The sequence below is a fragment of the Ammospiza nelsoni genome, chromosome 1, assembly GCF_027579445.1.
Source record: "Ammospiza nelsoni isolate bAmmNel1 chromosome 1, bAmmNel1.pri, whole genome shotgun sequence".
Lineage (NCBI taxonomy): Eukaryota > Metazoa > Chordata > Aves > Passeriformes > Passerellidae > Ammospiza > Ammospiza nelsoni.
Window position 1 is genome coordinate 63,976,208 of NC_080633.1, and position 18,212 is coordinate 63,994,419.

The 18,212-nt window shown below is 43.6% G+C and overlaps 1 protein-coding gene and 1 long non-coding RNA gene across 5 annotated transcripts in view; both read left to right on the plus strand.

The window, feature by feature from the left end:
• Positions 1-18,212, plus strand: part of LOC132073135 (uncharacterized) — a 1,090,256-nt gene that overhangs the window by 88,057 nt on the left and 983,987 nt on the right. The window lies entirely within an intron of this gene.
• CD83 (CD83 molecule) lies at positions 1,186-15,716 on the plus strand. Its single transcript, XM_059479833.1, has 5 exons — positions 1,186-1,382; positions 1,498-1,628; positions 11,808-12,024; positions 12,133-12,236; positions 13,982-15,716. Exons 1-5 carry the CDS (start codon positions 1,340-1,342, stop codon positions 14,138-14,140), a joined length of 654 nt encoding a protein of 217 aa, XP_059335816.1. The 5' UTR covers positions 1,186-1,339; the 3' UTR covers positions 14,141-15,716.

The following is an 18,212-nucleotide window of genomic DNA, read 5'->3' on the forward strand; positions in this document are numbered from 1 at the left end:
TAGAGCCTGTTATATTTACCATTATGGTCAATGAAGATAGAAACAAAAAGCTTTAAAAATAAGTGGGCTATTTCAACAGTGAGGCCCCCATGAAATTGCTGTTTGACTTTCTTCACAGAACCAGAGTGGAGTTTCCAAAAGTGTTTCCCACCCACAGCATTTACTCATCTGAGTAGGACTCTGAGTAGGACTTTAGCATGGTGAGGACTTGTCAAACTGACTTCTCCTCACAAAGTTTTCTAGAGGTGATTTGGATTTAGGATGCCCAGACTGGAGTGGCTTCCAGAACCCTGGTTTTCAAAAGGGGCTGACCATCCATTCTCCACCCATCAAATCTTAACCCCCCTTCTCCTAAATAGCTTCTCTCCATCATGATCTCAGTAACCTAAAGACAGCAGCCACAAGCGTTTTCCAAAAATAACATCAGCAACTTTCGGTTTCAGGATTTGTAAATGCTTCTGTAATCGACCTTGGACTTCCTCAAGAATTCTCAAGAGGTAAACAGCTCTCACAGATCACAGGGAAAGGATTTCCCCTCCCCCTCCAGATATCTAGAGGGGATGTCCAAATGGTTCCTCTTCTGGGAGCTGCCTTGACTTTTTCCAAGATGAAGTTTTCCAGCATATAATTTGTAGAGTTATGTCACTCCAGATGCCTTTTTTTTTGTCTTGAAAATGACAAAATATGCCAAGAAGAGATAATGTTCTACCTCATGTGTGCCTACCTGCAGAGTTAAATGTGTAACTCTACTGAAACGCAGTTTGTTTGGCTCAGCCATGCTGGTAATTCCTGTTTTGCCCCAAGTTGAAGTGTTCCCATGGTGCTGTGACATGAGGTCTTAAATGTGGTTTCAGAAATGTCACATCATGAGGCAAACCTTTGCAAACAATTCTAACCTGTGCTGTTAGAACTGTAGAGAGAAGGCTGAGAGGGGATTTTGAGCTGGCAAGCCCTTTCCCCTGACATTTTGTCACTCAAGAGAGATTCACTGAGTGCTGGTTTTGATGGCCTTCACACCAACCCACAGCGCCCCTCGGTCAGACCTAACTCTGTTCAGATCAGTACAGAGGGGGAGAAAAAGTGAAAAAAGGGAGATGAGTTCCTACCACTGCAAGTGCTTGCAGAAATGGGAGTGACCTCACAGATTTAGGGGGAGGAGCCTTGGTTCATACATGTAGGGATTTTCCCTATGACGAAATCCTCAAGATAAGTCTGGGGGATTCCCCAGCCTGCCTCCAGAAATATCACTCTAGAAGCAGCCCCAGCTTCACTCTGCTCTCACCACCCATCCTGCAGAGAGGCACGCTGTTGCTGCTCTGTCATCTGAAGCATAAAAGCCATGTCTTTGGGAGTCTGTGCTCTGCTCATCATCCTGTGCAATGGTAAGTGGGCAGCCCTGCAATTTTCCTTCTTTCATCTTTGTTTTGAAGGAATATTTTTGGGGAAGGATTGTGTAAGCAATCTCTTTTAAAGGTGATGTGTACCTGTGCTTTGCAGTTTGGTGCTTGATCCGTGGGACTTCTGTGATGATCCCAGATGTTGCTGTGAGGTGTGCTGAGGACGTGGTGCTGCCCTGTAAAGCTCTTCAGGACTCCTCAATCTCCTACCAGACAGCGTCTTGGTATAAAGTAAGAAAAATGTCTAAGTTACTTGAGCAGTCTGCTTTGCTTTCCTACCTGATACTGGCTTGTCTTGTACAAAATGAGTTGTTTTCTGCAGAGGAATCCTCCCATTAGTGCAGCAGAGAGAAGGCAGCACTGCAAATCTTTGAGCTGACCATGGGAAACAGGCCTTTTCTGTGTCACTGGAAATGGGCTATTTGAGCATGATTCCCTGAATTGCTCTTGGCCTGCTTTTCTATCTAATTATTGCTGGCTTCTGTGGATCAAAATTCGGGTGACGCCCCATGTACAACCTGCCAAATACTACTCCAAAGAGGAGTCTTCCAGGATTTTTTTCAAAGCAAAAAAATGGCATTTAAGCCTCTCAACATCAGTGACGTTGCTCTTGTTTAATCCCCTGAAAACAGGAGAGGATTTTTTCTTTGAAATAGAAGAACTGAAAAAGTACTCACTATTCTTTAGGAAGATTTGACTAGTGGGGTGGGCATAAGGGCAGAGTGTGAGCAGAAGGCAGATGGAGAGCTAGAAATTCTGAGTTATCTCTTTGCAGTCATGAAGTAAAAATTGCATCTTGACTGCTCTGATTCAGAGTTTCTGTCTCCAGAGCAGGAGAGCCCTGCTGTGTACAGGAGGGGTTACAGGAATCAATCAGCTAATGGGTAGAAAAGTCCCACTCAACATTACCAAGATGAAATTTCTAAGAGAGGTAGAATTGCCCAGTGGTGGAGGAGGCGGCTGTTGACTGTACAGCACCGTAAATTTGCACCTCAGTGCAGAGCTTCAGCTTATGGCGTGAGCCAAATTAATGGGGAAAAAAGGGAAGGTTTTGTTCTCCTCCATTCCCCACTCCCAGCCATACACTCCTGCTGCTTATCATGGGCCACTCCTGGTGGTTCCATGCTAAGCAGCAGGAGTGTATGGCTGGGAGTGTTGTTACCTCTTGTTGCCTGTTAAGTCAGCTCTCTGTTGATTGTTATAATAGTGGAAAATCAAACTGTGAATAAACATTTTGTGGGTTACAGAGTTGAATTACTTTCCCATGTGATGGTAGAGCAATGGAAGGGAAGAGGAAAAAGCCTTATTTATGGGTGTTGAAAACCGTTAATTTATCTCTGCCGGAACCTGAAGCCACAGCCTTGGCTTCTCAGCAGTTCGGTCAGATTCAGTTTTAAACTCATTTCCTACAGTAACCAACAAACAGTGTTTGCCATTAGATACAGCTTCTGAGGTTGAAACTTGCAATGCACCTGACTTTCATTGCTGGTACAACAGTGAGCATCTGCCTACAGACCAGATGGCAACTGCACCTCACAGGAGCTGTTGTGAACATCTGACTGCCAACCCACCAAGTGAGGCATCTTCTTCCAAACTGTTGAACAAAGCACACGTGGTAAACATAGAGGAGGGAATAATGCTTTCGGTTGAATTTTCTATGGGATTTGGAATATGAGTCAACTTATTAATTTTTTTGTTTTCTGCCTCAAAAACTTGATAAGGATCTATATTTTCCATCCAGATATGTGCTAATTATTGAAGGCTCCCTTTCTCCCAGTGTCTGGGAAGGGCAGAGAGCCATGGAAGGCAAACCATGACATCTGGTGGACCTGGAGGAGTTGAGAAGTGATAGGGGGTCGGGAGGAATAAACAGAGAGGCTGACTGGACCCCAGAATAGTCTCCCCCATAGCAGTGTTGGAAGTTAACAAAAACAAAAACAGGCTGAAGTGTGGAGATACTCCAGAAGCATGTGCTTCTCCAAGTTCAGTGGGACCTAAGAGGGCCAAGCAGTAAACAGAAGCCAAAAGCCATTCCCTGATGAAGAAGTACAAGGAAAGCCTATAAACCCAATTCTGTGTTGCCTCGTAGCTCTTTGCAGTTCCACCTGGACACAAAATGACTGCACATACACAGGAGGATGGTATTTGATGATGCCTTTTGTGGGGGCCCTCTCTGGTGCTGCTTCCCCTTGCAGCAGTCATGCTATCACAGTCTAGACTACCACTGCATGTCCCCTGCCCTGTCCCTATATCCCTCACTCCCTCCATGGTCTCCTTGCTCTTCCTGCTTCAGCTGCTTGGCTCAGGAAAAGACTGGTTTTCCAGTGTCCAGCATGACAGAACCTTGCACTTATTTTCTCTGCTGACACAAAAAGTAGCAAAAGTCTGGCTATTGTCAGCTCTTGGCACAGTCCCCAGGGGCTGATGGCACCAGCCATGTGTGGATGGCAGTCCTCTGTCTGCTTGTCCCACGAGAGAGGTGGGAAGTGGGGACAGGCAGGAGGTGACGCCAGCCCAAGACACAGTTGCAGCCATATTAGGAAAAGCAGAGCTCCAAGTCCAAAAAGCCTGACTCTCCATGGGGAAAAGCAATCTAGGCTCAGTGTGTTGTGCTGAACAAGCAACACCTCTGCTTATGGGGCTGGCTAAATCAGCAGCAGCTTGGAGATCTTTCTCCTCCCCTCTCTACACTTTGGCTCCGTGCTGCTGTCCCCATTCAACACTGCAAAGGAGGGTGAGGGAATGGTGGAGTGTGGCTGGGCTACCCAACACAGGTAATTACTCTGTTATTTAAAAACAACTACTGAAGGATTAATCAATAAACACCACGTATAACCCCAAAGGACTAATTAAAAGGTAATTCCAACAAATTGTATGAAATTTCAGGCTGTAAAGTTCAAGCAGCTGTTAGGTGAAATCTTTTGTATGAGGTCACTTTGAACTGTGAAGTAAATGCAAGCAATTAACCTTTGCTTCTGCTGCTTTAAAAAATGATGGTGGCAATGTTATGGTGCTGCTTGTGCAGCTGTTTGCACAGGGTGAATGTTATGTGAGCAAACCACTCCCTCCCACGGGCACCTCTGTGTGCTCAGACCAAAGAAGGGCCAGTTTGTTACAATCTGCTAAAAAAAAAGGTTATAATTTAAAAGTATTTGCTGTATAGAGAAGTAATTTTATAATGGAGTTAATATTCTGGTGTCAAAATCCAACTGGGTGTAAAAAAAGGTTTGCATTCAATTCCTTTGCTTTTGCTAATGTCTCATACTGCAAAAAAAAGGCATGGATGTGTTTGACCTGCTGTGCATCAAAGATTATTGGAGCTAATTATCCTCATGCAGGAAGTCACCTGTGTAAGTAGATCTGTGCAGAATCAGGACCACAGTCAGTCAGCTCAGACAAAATGATTTTTACTTAAAACTATATGAAGTAAGCTGGCTGAACACACTGGGGAGAATGTAGAGCACCAAGTCCTCTTCCAGCCTGGTGCAGCTCTCCTTCCATTCAATATGAGGCCATGGAAAAGAATTTGTAATTATGATAGTCTTAAAGTGTGGTATGTTTTTAGGAGTGCTGGGTAGCCTCCATGCCATAAACCCATATATGAGCAGTGTGGAAGTTTGCCAGCTGAGAACTGAAAACTAGGTCTTTTTTGCCTAAGCACTGGGAATTGTCTATGGAAATAGACAATTTGAATCTCTACAGCCCACCTACTGGACAAGAATCTGAGTAATGAAACTTTACTTACCTTTCTGCCTCGTAGGGCTATTGATCGCTGAATAGTTTCTCTTTGTGAAGTGCATTGAAAATGAGAACCACTTCATAGACCCTCATAATTATCACTTTATATCCAGTTTGAAAATCAAGTTTAAACACACACAAATGAAGTCCCAGTAGTTATGACACTATTTTCTTCATGTGATAGCCAGAAGAATCCTAATCTAAAACAAATCTTGAGGACGAGGAAAGAAATCTGTGCTTCAGTGGAGAGAAATCTGTTAACTTTATAGCACTTCCTTGAAAAATATAAAATCATGGCAGAATAAGAGGGGAAACTCATATTACAAAATAAGAATAAACAGTTTAGCCATATAATATTGACTGCACCTTCCTTCAAAGGAAACTACTTTTGCTAAAAGTGCATAGCTGTGATATATTAGCTTAGGTAAATATTTGCTAAATTACTTCAGCCGAATTTCTAACCTACGCAAAGAAATGCAGTCCAATGCTTCTCAGACATCTATTCATCCCCAAGTAGCTTCTTCACATCAATGATTTAGACAGGAAGGGACCAGTGGAAATGATTTCATGACCAAAACAATTCTTTTGTCTGACATGAGCTAAGGCTGGATGCCCTTAGCTAAAAAAAAGAAAATCAAACTACGGCCAAATCAACTAAACAATAGTTTAGTGTTTAGTCTGCGTGAGTGAGTCAAAGGGCTTTTCCAGCTGGCTCATGTGTCACACATAGTTCCTTCACTGTTGTTTTGGGGTTGGGTTTTGGATTTTCTTTCCTCATCTCCCCTCTGTTCCCCCCTCCCTTTTTACAGCACACTCAAAGTTCACTCACATGTGCCCACAATTTTTATGTCTGTTATTTTCAAATTTAACTTTGGTATCTCTACATGACACTGTATAGGAACCATATGGATGCACCATTAGCACTAATCAAATGTGGAAGCATTTTTTTGTGCTGAAAAATACACCTATTAAGCAGTTTCAGCTCAGTTGTGTTTCATTATATGTTGGCTATTGGGCATTGCCAGAATTCTATATATTTTGCTTCAGAAAATAAATTCCTTCTGGGCTTATGTAGATTTTTAGCTCTCTATAACAGTCAGAAATTTCAACTTGGCCATTTTGCCTGGTATGATTTTAAACAAAACCATTTTTACAATTATCTCACCCTCACCAGAAAATAATCGGATGTTAATATGTTCCACCTTTAAACTGACATCAGTTTTGGAACTCAAAAATTTTTGCTGAAATAATAATTTTCTTTTATTGGAAAAGCAGTTTATATTGGCACTTTGATTTACCTGGAAGACAGTGTACCACTTTAGTGTGGGAAAAGTTTGATGAGAAAAGTTATTTAATGAGAGCAGAGAACATGAGTTAATGTGAGAACTGCTCGCCTGCACGTGTTCATGATAAAATTAAATATTAATTGATTAGTTGGGTGCAAGCACTACAGCAGGGGTGAATTGCCATTTTTAGGGTATTGCCATGTAATGCTGAAGCAGTTTTCAAAACAATAGCTAAAACCTAGCCAGCTAGAACTGAGCAAAATGCTCCTCCTCATTCCATCACCTTGTTTTTAGTTCTCTGAAAAAAGAAACATTTGCTGAAGGGCACTTGAATTTTGGGGTCCTAATTATTTTACCTATTTTCCATAATTCATACAGTCAGAGAACAGAAATATATCAGCTCAGTTGTATTTTCAATCAAACATATCCCATTTTAATATCCACTGTTCTTACCAAAAAGCTCCAGGCTAGGAGAAACTTAATAGGAGTCAGTCAATTGACTAGAGAGTATCTATGGGCAAATCACAACCTCTTTAGAACACGTGTTTCTAGGATTTTGAGAAGTAGAATAATTTTCAATTAAACTCACTAAAACCTGACAACTAGAGCTGCTCAAGGCTTTGTCCAGTTTAGTCTTGAAAATCTCAAAGGCTGGAAATTCCACACCCTCTCTGGGCAGCCCATTCCAGTGTTCAACCACCCCTACAGTAAAAAGGGGTTTTCTTTTGCTTAAGTGGAATTTCCTGAATTTCAGCCCGTGCCCATTACCTCTTTTCTTGCCTCTGAAGGCCACTGAGAAGAGTCTGCCTTCAGTTTCTCTAGCCCCCTGTTAATCAGGTTGAATCAATACTGATAAGATGATCCTGAGCCTGGTCTCTTCCAGGCTGAACCATCTCTTCCACCTTTTGCTCGTGTCAGGTTCTCCAAGATATCCATCTTTGTGCCCCTTCACTGGACTCCCTCGGATCTGTCTTGCCCTGGGGGCCCAGCACTGAGCCCAGCACTCCAGGATGTGTCTCAGCAGGGACTGAACAGAGGCTAGGGACCACCTCACTTCAGGCTCTGCTGAAGATATTCTGCCAGGTGATCTTTGAGTCTGCCACAGACATTGCTGAAGGACAGTACATTAAATATAAACTCACATTTCTTCTTTTTTAAAATTTTCTCAATGCCTAATTTTATGCAGATAGGCAGAATTATTTTGCCATAAAGTCCTCCAGCAAAATTCTGGGGGAATTAACCCCCAGCAGACTGCATGCCAACAAGGCCATTTTTGTGAAAATAGATTTAGTAGAATTTTCTACCTGTCCCCACACAAGTCATCATTTGCCTTTTGAATTTTGGTAAATCCATTTGGTAAATCTTGGTAAATCCAAGGAGCAGGAATATGCTCCTTTTCTCCTCCATTTGGAGATGGGGAGCAGGGGAAGCTGTATGATGCATTTTGTTCAGCAGTGAGGTGTAAGGGACATGAAACACAAATGAAATGTGAGAAGAAAAGATTTTTTTTCACTGATTAAAGGAGAGGATGGTCCCTACACAAGTGGATTGCTGTCTCTGGCAGTGCTTGCTTTGATCCTGCTAAGCTTGTGTGGAATTAATTAGGTAAAACCCCCAGCATTTACCTTGGGCTGTGGTATCACCTGGAGGACACTTGGCATGAATTAGAGCTGGTTTATCATAGAAGCTTGAGCTGCAAAATGATGTGTCCAGTGAGAGAGTCTGCCAAGTAATTCACAGGAGGTGGCAAGCAAAGTGGCATTTTTGTAATTTTAATTAGGTTTGGGGTGGGAAAGAGGTTATCTTGAATAGAGCAAGAGGCAGAACAATGACCTTACTGAACATCTCATGGACTTCCTTTTATACAGCTGGGATATGAGGATGCACTCTGCAAATTTGCTCAGGTGTTTACTTGCTATGTAGAGAATTTCAAAAGGGAGGGGCGTTTTGTTTTGTTTTGTTTTTTTCTATACGATAACAGGAGATAAGATTGCTGTGGAAAAAGGCTTGGTTCAGGCATCAGAGAAAAGGTTGCTGTGACCTCTGAGTAGGGGCAGATGCACTGCCTGCACAGGCTGGAAAAATGCCACCAGATGTCTCTGCAGCCTAAAAAATGTTGGGATGCTGCTGGGCACACAGCACGCCTGCAGACTGCCTTGCCTGCCCTCGCCCTTCAGTAAAGAGGAGATTTAACGGAGAAAGAAAGACGTGCAAACCCTGAATTAAACCCACACATGACCCCTTCCTCCTCCTCCTCCTCCCCAAACTCAAGGATCATAACCCCCATGTGGGTCACCAGTGGTTTCACAGCAAGTGAAGAAGCCAGATTAGGCCACAAAGTAACTTTTTCTTCTTGTTTTGGGGAAAAACATGTTGTTAGTGCAGTTTCATGACACGACTTTGCCTGACACAGAGCATGTCTAAGGCAAAATTCTGACAGTCCTGTCTGCAGTGTCGCCATCATTGTGCTTGCAGCTGCAGCCAAGCACCTTAAAAAGCTTTGGAGGCAATAATCAATCCTAGCCCTCACTGTTCCCATGAAATAGGAAAGTTCAATCATTTACCCAAAATCTCACTTGGAATAAGTGCATGGTCAGGCATGGACTTAATTGAGTTCTCCCTTTTAGGAGCAGTACTGATTGCAATTGCATACAGAAAGATCAAAGTGTTTTCTCATTCCCAGATCTCAGCCACAAGAATCACACCACCATTTACCGCCCAGGACACCAGTTATTTATGCTGCCAGTAAATGAAAGGAAGAAACAAAACCAAAAATCCCTAAACAAATCTAATTTTTTGTGCATAGCTCAGACCTCCTATCTGCAATTTAGGGCAATGCAAAGGGTAGTCAGGCTGGTTCCTTTTATTGCCCTGTGGGCAGTTTTACATTTCACTGAGGAAGGGGGTGGTAAGGGAAGGGAGAGTGGCAAAAATTAGATCTAAGGGAGGTCAACTATATCCACTTAGCTGCTATTGACCTAGTTGTAACCAGAGCTGAGCCCAGCCTGGGTATTGGAATTCTCTGGCCACATCTCTGACAATGTGCAAGGCCTGAAAATACCTAAATCCCTGTAGCACAGTGAAGTACCTGGGGCCTGAAAACCACCATACATACTGCTTGTCTTGTCGCTGCTTAGGGACGAGTGTAGTAAGAAAGAGAAGCTGGGGTAAATTTACTAGGGGATTAAGAGGAAGATTCTTCCCTCTTTCTGGGTAAAGTGTGGAAAGCCCCAGGAAATTACTGCTCTGTGTTTCAGTTGATGCACTGAAAAACCCAAAACCTTTCTGAGAAAGAATCTCTACAATTAAGGAAATTTTGTGCTTTAGTCTCATTCCTCAGTTCCTGAAAAGTTCCCCAATTTGCAGCTTGTTTTGCACCACTTTAGACTACAAAAATAGCAATGTTGAAGGGAGCATCAGACCCTTACATCTCTCCAGACTCCCGAGTGTGCTTTCCTCCTGCAAACACATGAAAGGGAAACCAGATACTCCTAGCCTCAGTATGAGAAAGTTGTGTTAATTTTAATAGCTTACAGTGTAACTGTTATACCCCAATGCAGTAGCTATGCTGATAGAAAGTAAGCACCAACATATGACCCAAAAATGTGTCTATTAAAATAAAATAATAATAATAAAAAGCCTTGGCTTACATTAGTTATACATTTGGCTGAAATGCTGAGCCTTGGACTCATGAGCTGGCTCTGGCTCTGCTGGTCCACAGAAAGATTGAATTCATTACTTGGGAAGCCTTTATGGAGGGCATGCCGCCTCGAATCCCAGGGAGCAACTTGGATGAATAAGAATGGACACAGGCTAATTCAAACCCTTCTTCCACCTTTCAAATCAACTTAGTGATTTCTCTCTTCTTTGTGGTTCCCAGCCAATTGTCATTTTCAGTGCATCCTATCGCCCTGCAGTACGAACTGTTCTGGGAATACACTTCATTCCTCCAGCAGCCTCTCAGCAACGCCAAGGAATGTAGCTCTTCTGGTTACAATTAAGAAATTCAACACACAAATGCTCCCCAAGTGCACCAGAACCTGCTTGTGACCTTCACACAACTGAATCTGAAGGAGTCAAAGCAATTTTTTGTTCCTTGGTTCCAGTCACGAGAGGAAGGGAGGGAAGCGGGGTTGGGGGAAACCTCCATTCCTCCAGAGAGGCAGCATGGTTTCAGGGGTCAGCTACATAAAAACTGGCACAGGAAAGTGCAGTTTCCATGGCTGCATTCCCACAGGGAGCTCTGGGCTGCGGAGCCACTGGGAGGATGCCAGTGCTTGGCAGAGCCCTCGTGCAGTGGCACACTTGCTGGGTCAGCAGGTTTAATTGTCACCACGGCATGGCAGAAGGTGTGCTGGCAGCAGTGGAGCCTCCCTGCCTGCTGCCGTGCTCGCCTGGGCACCTCTGGTCCCCAGGGCCACCGCTAAGCACCGGGGTAGGGCTGCCTTTGCTGCCTCTGCTCCATCCCCATGGACTGTGTCCCTCGGTCTGAACTCTCCTGGGGCCTCTGCATGGGCCCACTGAGAGCAGGCTCTGCCTTCTGTCATGTTGCTGTCCAGGTGTGAGGGGGTACCAGCTGCTGGTTTTTCTGGGTCTGGATTGAAGGCACTTGAGACAGTAATTCATGTTTGGACTCAAGTGTTTATTATTTCTTATCAGTAAAACAGTCTCATTACTGTGAGTTTGGCAGCTTTTCATTAGCAAGGCACAAAATGGCTAACAGTCTCTTGTTACAAGGTCTTTTAAGACTAAATTATCCAATTAAGAATTGACACCTAGATTATTTTCCCTTTTAACCCAATAACTGAACCCTGAAAGCACACAATGCAGACTTTTCTGTCCAATTACAAAATGCCACCCAAACCCATGAAGAGGAAGGAAGAAGCATGAAGAAGAAACCCAGGAGAACACCCTGTGCCTTCCATCTTGCTTCCATCCTCAACAAACTAAAAATCCCAAAACCTACATTTCTCACCAAGTGACACACCTACACTACTCTCTATAATCTATTTCACACTTTTGTGGGTTCTAGTTAATCTTGAAGTCTAGGAAAGTTTCTCCATGAATAAGGGTCAAAGTCAGTGCACTCCAGAGCAGACAGAGAAATATTCCCTGTGCCCTGGGTTTCCACACAGGTGAGGCAGCTTAAGAAGTTATTACAGAATAGTTCCGTAATTCCTATTTATAGATAGAGTCCATTTAAGCAAAACCCCATGTACTGTTGGATTGCAAGCATGAACATATTAAATGGATTTGTGGTTGTGCTTCCTCCTGCCTCTCTTCAGGCTCTGTATTTTCAGCCATAAGCCATCTTTAAAATTTTCTTTACCCTAAAACTGAGGATGACAGTGTTGCTCAAGAAGAGAAATATATTTGTGTTTTCCAGATGGCTGGAGACAGCAAAGGAATAGCATGGGAAGTCCTTGATATGGAATCTCATTTTCCACAAGAAGCTGGGGGGTCCTTGGAGCTCTCCAATGACACCTCCTTTTCACTGAGGATCAGAAATGCAACCGGCCGAAGCAGCGGGACGTACAAGTGCACTCTGGGGGAGCAGAACGGAGAACGCAATCTCAGCAGCACAGTCACGTTAAAAGTAACAGGTACAGTGCACAGCTTTGACAGTCCCATGCTCCATGGCAAGAAGGTAACAGTTTTAAAATATTTTACAAACACCAGATCAATATAACCCATATTGCTTTACATTTTAGGTTGCCCTGGAATAGAAGAGGACAAACTGAAAAAATACAAAAGCGAGCTCTTCATGCTGACTTGCCTTGGGATTTTTTATTTGCTGCTCATCTTCTTTACTTGTGTAAGTAATTATCTTTCTCATAAGCAAAGCAACAATACCAACCAAAATACCCCCACTCCTTTTCTTTGCTAGAAAGATGAGCAAAGAACAGCTGGTCTGAAGTTGGTGTCTGTACTTAATTTATGATTAAACTCAGCTACACAAGGATGGAGTTCCAAAGAGAGCAAACTGCACTCTGATCTAACTCGGTTTAAACTCAAACTATCAGTTATTTTCCTGCACTCTCATTGCTTATTTCTGCTTCCAGTTACTCTGTGTAAACTACTTATCAGTTTAAGGGCATGGCAATAAGTTTTCTGGTTTAGTACCTGGGAACAGCATTTGTCCAAGATGGAGGCACAGACCCCTACAAGCCCTTCCCCACCTGTGGAATGTATGGTGGCATGATGGACATGTCCAAATCCATTTGCTTTTTGCCTCAGTTTCCACGCTGGTAAATTGGTGTCAACCCCATTTCAGATGAGCATTTTTGTGAAGTCATGTCTTTCTTGTTGAACAGACACTTTAAAATACATGGAGAAAAATCTAATTGGGGAGTTTATCCATACCTTTACTGCTGGATGGTAGTTCTGGGAAAGGAAGGGAGAGAAGGTACTTGGGAAGCTCACTCCACAGAAGAAAAACTATGCTTTGGGTGCAGTGGCAGTGAAGTCACCTGGCTCAGAGGTAGCAGGAATCTTGGGCACCAGTACAGTGCATCACTGGCTGCATTTGTAATAAAGACAAAACCAGAACCAGCCCCAGAATTTTGGGAGGTCAGATTTAACTTTTGCTGCCTGTTTCATACTTGCCTCCTTGTTTTGCTCCTCAGCAGATGAATCATAACTGTTGATCAGAGTGTATCTAATTAGCTGTGCTAAATGTAGCTTTCCATGTATCTTCAGGGAGCAATTAAATTTATGCCTGTCTCTTTTTTAGATTGACAATTCTGTCAGTAATTTGTGCCATTCAGACGAAAGTTTGATGAGATAAATCTTGTAGGAATTTGTTAGGATGGAAGCATGAAAGCAAGGATATCACTCAGAAGAGACAGATGCCTCACGTTCTTCTCAGTGTCCTGAAAGAATTTCAGATCTCTACAGAAATCGCTCCTCCCCTTACAAAAAATAACCAGTCCCAGTTTTGGTGGTGCAGTTATAAAAAGCAGGGCTGTGTAGTGAAGATAACTCTCGCTCTGGTGGAATTATGTGTATCTTACTTTTGGGTGAGGCCCCGTCTCAGATATCAACCTAGCTTTCATCAAAATTTAATATCGACCTGATCTCACAAGTGAGGTTCATTATTTAAAATGCCTGTTAAGTTCTTACAGCCTGTCTTGTCCTCTTCTTTAGTGAAGATTGTGCCTTATCTCCACCAAACTCAACAGCAGCATTCACTTTAGAACTGGTTGGCAGGACTGGGGCTTTACTTTGACAATTTGATGAAAATATTTCAGGCACTGGCTTGCATTGAAGGCAGGTGGAAGCACACTTGCAATAGCTTGATGCAAGGCCTGTTGAGATGAAAATGTGAATCAAATATAAAGTTTCTTTTTTGACTGAGGCTTTTGTCCTATAAAGTTAATTGATTTAGCAAGAAACAGCAGCTTTTATTGGTACTGGGTGCTTCCAGTGACAAACAAATGGGAAAGGTGTAATCAGCTAGGGTTAGCAAAGAGAAAAAGGAAAATCTTCAAAAGTTTTTTTTCTAATTGCCTTTCATAGGAATTCTCAGTTTTAAGCTTCCCTTTGTGTTTTCTCTTTTAGACATGTCTAAGAAAAGAGAGTATGTCTCCCAATTACCAAAAAACCAGACCAGATATGAAGCACATGCTTACCCTCATCAATGTACGTGAAATAACAACTTTCCAGCATTTAAACAGTGACAGCACTTGCAAAAATGAGTTTACTTCAAGTTCTGTCTAAGTTGAAGTTGATGGCACTGTGGACTCATCAGTAAACACAAGCTGGATGGCTGAGTGGTATGGAGAGGAAATAAATTATAATATTTATGGTCTCTTCAGAGATTATGTGATGATAATATGGTCTCTTCACAACAGCCTGAAAGTACAGGTACCTTGTCAGTGATCTGCTTGTGCTGGACAAGCCTTCGACAATCACTTATGCACTACGGTAACTTTTGAGAGTTAGTCAGCTAAAAAATACCTTTACAGCTACACAACATGTTACAATGCTGTTATGAGGTTTGCATCAACTTTATTTCACTCTGCTGTGAAACCCTCCTTTTCTGAGCAAGAATATGCTTCTAACATGAAGACTGAGTTGTAGGGAGGCCATGGCTGTGCAAAGCCAGCGGATGAAGCTCTTCACTGGACTGATATCTCCCACCTTTCTGAAGCAAACACAGCAGGTGCTGTGGTATGAAAAGAAATGTGTGCAGGCCTGTCTCTGATCTGAGCATGATCCTGGATGGAGTTCTTTTGCTGCAAATGAGATCTAATCCATCATGTGATGTTCAAGTAGGCTGAAGAGGTAACTTCATGCCCTTGCACTGGAAGGATCAAAGCAACATTCACTCTTAAATCTTAGAGTGACGGACAGGATGAAAAGGAAGATTTTCTCAAAATCTTTCTGGACTGAATGGACTTTTTATTTCAGCAGGAAAAATAGGGATGTATTTTTCAGATTAATCTATAGGAAGCTTTAATGAGACTGTTAATCTCAAATAAGAATGAAGAAGACTGTGATATTAAGGACATGTAAAGATGATTTATTATGTGGTTTACAGAACATGGAGCCAAACACAAGCAACATTTATGTCAGTCAAGTTACATGAGTGAGGACCAAAGCCATGACTTGGAAGAAGTCGACCAACCATGTCTTTGGGATGTACTAAGTTAGCTATGAGATACAGGAATGGAAGATGGGACATATGAGCTTTTGGTGTTGGCAGTGTATGTATGTGAAAAAAGGGCATGAGAAAAGCTGAACTTGGGCACACCATGAAGAGGAGAGAAGATTTGTTCTTTTGGGCCAAACTGCAAGTGATCCTAGCCTCTGAATCCAAGGAACCTTCCTCTATTGGATTGCTAGTGCGGAAGGTGAAGGAAGAGGATCTAAAGTGACTGTGGTTCATGCCATAATGTCAGAATTGAGCCCAAGCATCACAACTTGCACACCCTGAGGAGCACAGTCTTAAAAAAATACTTCAAGAACTGACCAGCAAAATTAGAATTTTTAATGCAGTTTGGAATTCCAGACTGTCCAGGTAGACAAAAAGATCTTTCTGTAATCCTTTGACTAATTTTGAAGTGTTGATGGGAAGAAAGCTGTACGTCACTCAGCACTGGCTCTGGGAGCAGGGTAGATGTCTGCATTGCTGGAGTCCAAGAGGCTCCTGACCAGAATGACTTATAGTTACAAGGGATACGCAAATTGCCTAAAACATAGTAAAGTAATTCCACATTGCCTTGTTTTTTTCTGCAATTTTTACATTTAAATGTGTGCAAGATACTTGAAATAAAAATTCAGAGATAACCTACCATTTGGTTTTGTGTGCTACATTTGTCAAATAAACCCTGGAAAACTCCGTATCAATTGCATTTTATTTTACAACTAGCATAATTACATCAAATAAAGTAGAGATGTGATTCAGCCTCTTCTGCAGGAAAAAAAGCATGTATGTGTGTATAACTGATTAAGCAATGGATAATTTTATGCACTTGTGAGGATGTAGCACCATTTAATTTTCATCAAAATTTTACTTTCTGTCCAAAGTGCATTATAAAACACCCGTTCCCTACCAAAGGCAAGTTATTGGGGAAAACACAAAAGTGTTTCAGTCTGCTCACAGTTACTTTTAAACATGGCCACCATCCTGGGTGATCTGTATGTTTAGGGGGGCAAAAAAGATGAAATGAAGGTGTATGTGTTTCTCCATTTGGTCAGAAGGGCTTAATCCCCAACAGTCATAGTTTGCTGGGGTTTATTGTCATAGAATGCTAAGAGGTTGGAATGGATCTTAAAGATCATCTAGTCCCAGCCCCCCTGCCATGGGCACGGGCACCTCCCACTACACCAGGCTGCCCAAGGCCTTATGGTGCCTGGCTTTGAACACTGCCAGGATGGGGCATCCACAGCCTCCCTGGGCAACCTGTTCCAGGGTCTCACCACCCTCAAAATATTTCTTCCTAATCTCTAGCCTAAATTTCCCCTCCTTCAATTTGTACCCATTAGTCCTGTCCTATAACTCCTGATAAAGAGTCCCTCTTTGGCTTCCCTGAAGGCTCCCCTCAGATAATGGAGAGTTGCTATGAGGTGTCCACAAAGCCTTCTCTTCTCCAGGCTGAACACTCCTAATTTTCTTAGCCTGTCTTTGTAGGAGATGAGCTCCAGTCCTCTTGTCAACTTTGTGGATCTCCTCTGGACTTAGTTCAGTGGTTCCATGTCCTTCCATGTCCAGGTCCTATGGGGGGACCCCATAGCTGGATCCAGCACTCCAGGTGGATCCAGGTGGGGTCTCACCAGAGCAGAGCAGAGGGGCAGAATCCCCTCCCTCACCCTGCTGGCCAGTCTCCTTTGGATCCAGACCCAGATTCCATTGGGGTTCTGGGCTACGAGCACACACTGCACTCATGTGAGTTTTTTGTTAAGTATCACCCTCAAGTGATACTTAACTTCTCTGCAGGGCTGCTTTCAATTCTCTGCCCCTCCTGGGGGTGTGTCTGAGATTGCCACAATCCAGGTACAGGGCCTTGCACTTTGCTTTGCTGCACTTCATGAGGTTTGCACAGCCTCACCTCTCAAGCCTGTCTGTGTCCCTCTGGATGGCATCACTTCCCTCCAGCATGTCTAACACACCACACTGCTTGGTGTTGTCAGCAAACTTTCTGATGGTCCACGCTCTATTCCACTGGCCATGTCACCAACAAAGATGGTGAACCTCATCAGCCCAGTACTGACCCCTGAGGGACACCACTTGTCACTGGACAATGAACAGCTGGCCACAAGTCTTTGTGTGTGGCCATCCAGACAGTTTTTGATCCGCTGAGTGTCCATCCATCAAATCCATGCCTCTCCAATTTGGAAGTGAGGATGTTGTGTGGGACAGTGTCAAATGCTTTGCCTAAGCTGAGGCAGACAATGTCAGTTGCTCTGCCCCTGTCCACCAACACTGCAGCCCCACCACAGAAGGTCACCAAATTTGTCAGGCACAATTTCTCCTTTGTAAAGCCATGTTGGCTGTTATCAATCACCTCTTTGTTTTCCATGTGCCTTAGCATATTTTCCAGGAGAATCTGCTCCATGATCTTGCCTGGCACAGAGGTAACACTGACTGGTCTGTAGTTCCCCGGGTCTTCTGGTTTCCTTTTTGTATGGATTTTGCACAGCCTGGTTTTTGGTAGCAGGTGGGCCACAAAGAGGGCTCCTGTGGGAAGCTGCTGGAAGCTTCCACCATGTCCAGCAGAGCCAATCCTTGATGGCTCTGAAGACAGACATGCTGCTGGCCAAGGCTGGGCCCACTAGAAATGATGATAATGCCTCTGTGATGACATATTTAAGAAAGAAATCAAAACAAAGTCATGAGTTTTGCTTCTAGTCAGAGAAGAGGAGGAGGTGAGACTATGTGAGGGAAACAACATGGAGACACCAAGGTCAGTGGAGAAGGAGAGCAGGAGGTGCTCCAGGTGTCAAGCTGAGGTTGCTCTGCAGGCCATGGTGAGACCATGGTGAAGCAGCTGTGCCCCTGCAGCCCATGGGGATCCACAGGGGATGCAGAGATCCACCCACAGCCCGTGGGGAGGTGCCCATGCCAGAGCAGGTGGATGCCTGGAGGAGGCTGTGGTCCAGTGGGAGACCCAGTGGAGGGAAGGAATCCCTGCTTCCAGGGAGCAGTCTGTCCTTGGAGAACTGCATCCCTTGGAAAGAGAGGCCCACGTTGCAGCAGTTTTGGGAGGGCTGTCTGCCTGTGGGAGGGACTCACGTTTGCAGCAGGTGTGGTTGGGCTGCTGCTCATGAGAGCGGACCCACACTGGGA